Here is a 5145-nt window from a genome sequence, read left to right as displayed (position 1 = left end):
TGTATTTTGTTTTATACTGAGATTTATTGAGGTATTTGTGACTTAGTGATTTTAAAATGCTCTTAAATTATCTCTAGGTTTTTGTACGGGAAAATGACTTTTCTGTGATCAAAGCATGAGAAATAAATAAATGATTTTGAAATGATTTATTATTCAGGTTTTATCAGTAGTACTGTTTTTATTTCCTTTACTTAATAAATTAAATAGATAAATGTTAATTTTGCCACTACTATTGTGTGCCTGTCAATTTTTACCTAAACTCTTGTCTGAAAATATATTTATTGTTTTTAAAAATTATAAATGCAGCATATCCATCAAATTCAAAATCTTATCAAAATAGAAAATAAGAATTATTAACAGTTTCAGCTCTTACTAATTATTACCTTTATCATCCTGGAGTAAAGCCTTTCACATTTCTTTTCCACACATACAATCTACTAGCTTTCTGATCAATATCTACATGCCTGTATTGTTTCCATTTGTTTGGGAAAATATAATTCATATTAAATATCATCTATTGTTTCCTCATAACGATACTGCATTTTAACGTATACTTTTAGATAGAGACACTTAATATTACATGAATTAGCCACCATCTTTTAGACACAGGGATTATTTTATTGTATGGCACTATCATAGTATGTTTGAGTAATCCTGTGTTACACACACGTTTAAAATACCCAACACTATGTTTCTAAATGCTACGCTGTTAATATACATCATACATATGCTTTTTTGCATCGATTATTAGGTATTTCTAAACAAAGGTGCAAATATTTAAAATGTCCATTTGTATTTTCAAACTGCCGTATTACAACAATTCATACTACAACTAGCATGAGAGTGCATTTTCTCGGCTCCGGGTCAACAAGGTTTAACATTCTCTTTCATCTCTGCCAATGCGATAAACTCGGAGTAAAATCTCATTGTTTTTACTAGAATCCCTTCGATTAGCAGTGAGCTTAATCATATTTTAGAAGCCTGTTGGCCGTTTTTCGTCTCTTTTGTAAAATGCTCGCTCCCGCCATGCCTTCCCTTCCCCCACCCGGGTGTTCGTTTTCCCTTTTTGCTTTGTCAGAGTTCTTTACTATTCATTTTTCGTCCTTTGCATGGGGATCGGTTCAATTCAGGCTTTCATCCTTTCACTGCCTCCCAGATTGCGAATCCACATTCTCCATTGGTCTTTCAGTGGCTGCTAAAGAAGCTGCCTCCCTCTTCCTCCTCCCGGCCTCCTCCCTTCCCCCTCGCCTCGCCTCGCCTCGCCTCGGTCCCCAGGCTTTCTCTTCCAGCCTCCTTCCTTTTCCTTCTCTTCCCCCTCTCTTTGTTTATTTCTCTCTCCCTCTCTTCCCCCCCCCCCACCCCGCCCCCCTCTGCAGGGCAGGAGTTTTGCGCTCGGCCAAGCGACTGTCGCTGGGCTGGCGCCGCGTCAGCAGGGGGCGGGGCCTTCCGGGGGCGGGGCGGAGCGGGAGCGCGGGCACCGCAGCTGCAGGAGTTGCTGGGAGAGCGCGCCGGCAGATCACAAGGCGGCGGCGGAGAAGGCCTGCAGACCTGCTCGCTCAGCCCTCGGCCTCGGCCTACGCCAAACCCTGTGCGCATCCGACGATCGGGAGCCGCAGCCTCCATTCATCTCTGAGGTACTGTGTTCCGCGCTGCTCGCGGGGCCGCCCAGTCCTCTGCTGCGGCGCCTCCTTCCTTCCTCCTTCCCTCGCGCCCTCTCGCTCTCCAGCGCCTTCCCTGCCAGCCTGCGTCACCGCGGCCGCCATGGCTGAGAACGGCGAGAGCAGCGGCCCCCCGCGCCCCTCCCGTGGCCCTGCTGCGGCTCCAGGCGCGGACACTGAGCCGGCCGAGCCCAAAATCATCAAAGTCACTGTGAAGACTCCCAAAGAGAAGGAGGAGTTCGCGGTGCCCGAGAATAGCACCGTCCAGCAGTTTAAGGAAGCGATTTCCAAACGCTTCAAATCGCAAATCGATCAGCTCGTGCTGATTTTTGCCGGAAAAATCTTGAAAGATCAAGATACCTTGATGCAGCATGGCATCCATGATGGACTGACTGTTCACCTTGTCATCAAAACCCAGAATCGCCCTCAGGGCCAGTCCAACACGCAGCCTAGCACTACTGCAGGAACTTGCACGACCACGACCACCACCACCACGACGGCGCCAGCGCGAGCGTCGACCACGGGTCCCAGGAGTCACCCCGCACCTACTACCACAAATAACAATCCGTTTGCGTCGGGGACCCTGGGAGGACTTGCTAGCCTTAGCAGCCTGGGTTTGAGCTCGACCACCTTCACTGAGCTTCAGAACCACATGCAGCACCAGCTCATGGCTACCCCTGAAATGATGATCCAAATCATGGAAAATCCCTTTGTTCAGAGCATGCTTTCGAATCCTGACCTGATGAGGCAGCTCATTATGGCCAATCCTCAGATGCAACAATTGATTCAGAGAAACCCAGAAATCAGTCACCTACTGAACAACCCAGATATAATGAGGCAGACTCTCGAAATCGCCAGGAATCCTGCCATGATGCAAGAGATGATGAGAAACCAAGACCTGGCTCTCAGCAATCTCGAAAGCCTCCCAGGTGGCTACAACGCTCTGCGGCGCATGTACACTGACATTCAAGAACCCATGCTGAATGCCGCACAGGAGCAGTTTGGGGGTAACCCCTTCGCCACGGTGGGGAGCAGTTCCTCCTCGGGGGAAGGCACCCAGCCTTCCCGCACAGAAAACCGGGATCCACTGCCCAATCCTTGGGCACCACCGCCAGCTACCCAGAGCTCTCCCACCACCACCACGACCACAAGCAGTGGCAATGTGCCTGGCAGCAGCTCCACCGGCAGGCTCAGCGGGAACACCGTGGCAGCAGCTAGCTATGTTGCTAGCATCTTCAGTACCCCAGGAATGCAGAGCCTGCTGCAGCAGATAACTGAAAATCCCCAGCTGATTCAGAATATGCTGTCTGCACCCTACATGAGAAGCATGATGCAGTCGCTGAGCCAGAATCCAGAATTGGCTGCCCAGATGATGATGAGTAGCCCGCTGTTTGCAGCAAATCCTCAGCTGCAAGAGCAGATGCGTCCGCAGATCCCGCATTTCCTGCAGCAGATGCAGAATCCAGACACACTTGCGGCCATGTCAAACCCGAGAGCAATGCAGGCGTTGATGCAGATCCAGCAGGGGCTACAGACACTAGCTACTGAAGCACCTGGCCTCATTCCAAGCTTCGCTCCAGGTTTGGGGATGGGAATCCTGGGAACCACCCTAACCCCTGTGGGCCCAGTCACTCCCATAGGGCCCATCGCTCCTGCTATAGTTCCTTTTACACCCATAGGCCCCATTGGGCCTATAGGACCCACTGTTCCTGTAAGCTCTCCTGGCTCCACCGGCCCTGGGATCCCCACTGTAACCACTGTGACCAGCTCTGCACCTACTGAAACCGCAAGTCCAACTTCAGATTCTGGTCCCAGCCAGCAGTTCATTCAGCAAATGGTGCAGGCCCTGGCTGGAGCGAATCCCCCCCAGCCGCCGAATCCAGAAGTGAGATTTCAGCAGCAACTGGAACAGCTCAACGCCATGGGCTTCTTAAATCGTGAAGCAAACTTGCAGGCCCTAATAGCAACAGGAGGCGACATCAATGCGGCCATTGAGAGGCTGCTGGGCTCTCAGCCATCGTAATTACGTTTCTGTACCTTGAAAAAAATGTATCTTATTTTTGATAATGGCTCTTAAATCTTTAAACACACACAAAATCGTGCTTTACTTTTATTTTGATTCTTTTAAATCTGTCTACTTATAAATCTAATACCATGCATTTTAAGGTGGAGTCCCTCCCTTCTTTCCTTCCTGCTCCTCCTCCGCCCGCCACCTTCCCTCCCACCCTCGCCCTTCCCTTCCAGCCTGCCCTCTCCCCTCTTTGTTTCCTTCCCTCCCTCCTTCATTTTTCTTTGGATTTCTTTCCTTCTCTGATTTGTATGGTGGGGATCAACGCTGTTTCACTCAAAGGTGTTGCATGCAAACACTTCTCTTTATTCTGCATTTATTGTGATTTTTGGACACAGGTATCAGCCTTCACAGTTGGGTGAACAAGTTCTGTCCTACAAATGTCCAGTTTATTTGCATTTTAAACATTAGCCTATGATAGTAATTTAATGTAGAATGAAGATATTAAACACAGAAACAAATTATTTGAAGCTCTAATTTGTGGTAAAATATTGCTTATTGTGACTTTGGCATGTATTTTTGCTAGAAAATGCTGTAAGATTTATACCATCCATTGATCGTTTTTGTTATTATTTGTACACAGTACGGTAAGCACAATTGGAATTGTACATCTAGAGGTATTACTGTAGAATCTCTGAGCAGAATATGTGTAACCAAAATAAGAAAGAATCTAAGAAATACTCCTGAAGCTAGGTATGTCTCATAATTTTGTAGAATCTTACAGCATATTTGATAAATTTCTCCGTGAAAATGTTGGCTAGGCAAGTTCAGTTAAAATATAGTAGAAATGTTTATCCTGGTTTCTCTAAGTATACATTAATTGTACAGAAAACTTACAGTGTAACATTGTGTCAACAGTTGCAGATTGATTGTATATGACCTTAATCTTTGTGCAGCCTGAAGGATCAGTGTAGTAATGCCAGGAAAGTGCTTTTGACCTAAGATTTCCTCAGCTTCTCCCATGAAGAGACCCTAATATGCATTTTGATTTGTAATTGGAAATGTAACTTTTACTGGAAGTGTCATGTGATGTCTGCATTACTTTTAACTGCTATGTATAAAGGAAAGTGTATCTTTTGACTCTATCAGTTATTTCTCTTGTGCACAGGGAAAAATGCATTAAAATGACTAAAAAAAATAAAAAAAATTTAAAAATGACAAAGCTGTTCCTTTTTGCCTTTTGGCTCTAGAATCACCTGCAGAGGGTTAGCTCTCCCCACAACTATTTATTTAACAATGCTGCGCAACAGGAAATTATTTTGACATGCAGATTTAGATGTTCTAATTATTGCCCCAAAGGTTAACCAATTATTAATTATTTCTTCACATATTTGAAATGAACATATTCATGCTTTGTTTTATATTTGAATTTTCTTTAGTTCCACTGAATTCTGTAGGCCTAGCACACCAGTCTGAGGT

General features: G+C 45.9%; 1 protein-coding gene across 1 annotated transcript; it reads left to right on the top strand.

The window, feature by feature from the left end:
* Nucleotides 1–1477: 1477 nt before the first annotated feature.
* Nucleotides 1478–4881, top strand: Ubqln2 (ubiquilin 2). Its single transcript, XM_038316359.1, has one exon. The coding sequence runs from the start codon at nt 1762–1764 to the stop codon at nt 3679–3681; it is 1920 nt and encodes a 639-aa protein (XP_038172287.1). The 5' UTR covers nt 1478–1761; the 3' UTR covers nt 3682–4881.
* The last annotated feature ends 264 nt before the right edge of the window (nt 4882–5145 follow it).

Source organism: Arvicola amphibius, chromosome X (assembly GCF_903992535.2).
Source record: "Arvicola amphibius chromosome X, mArvAmp1.2, whole genome shotgun sequence".
Lineage (NCBI taxonomy): Eukaryota > Metazoa > Chordata > Mammalia > Rodentia > Cricetidae > Arvicola > Arvicola amphibius.
This window is presented reverse-complemented; position numbering and strand designations above follow the sequence as displayed.

Bases quoted from the DNA above. Each gene is read 5' to 3' on its own strand.
- Ubqln2 (XM_038316359.1), top strand. From the start codon at position 1,762: ATGGCTGAGAACGGCGAGAGCAGCGGCCCCCCGCGCCCCTCCCGTGGC.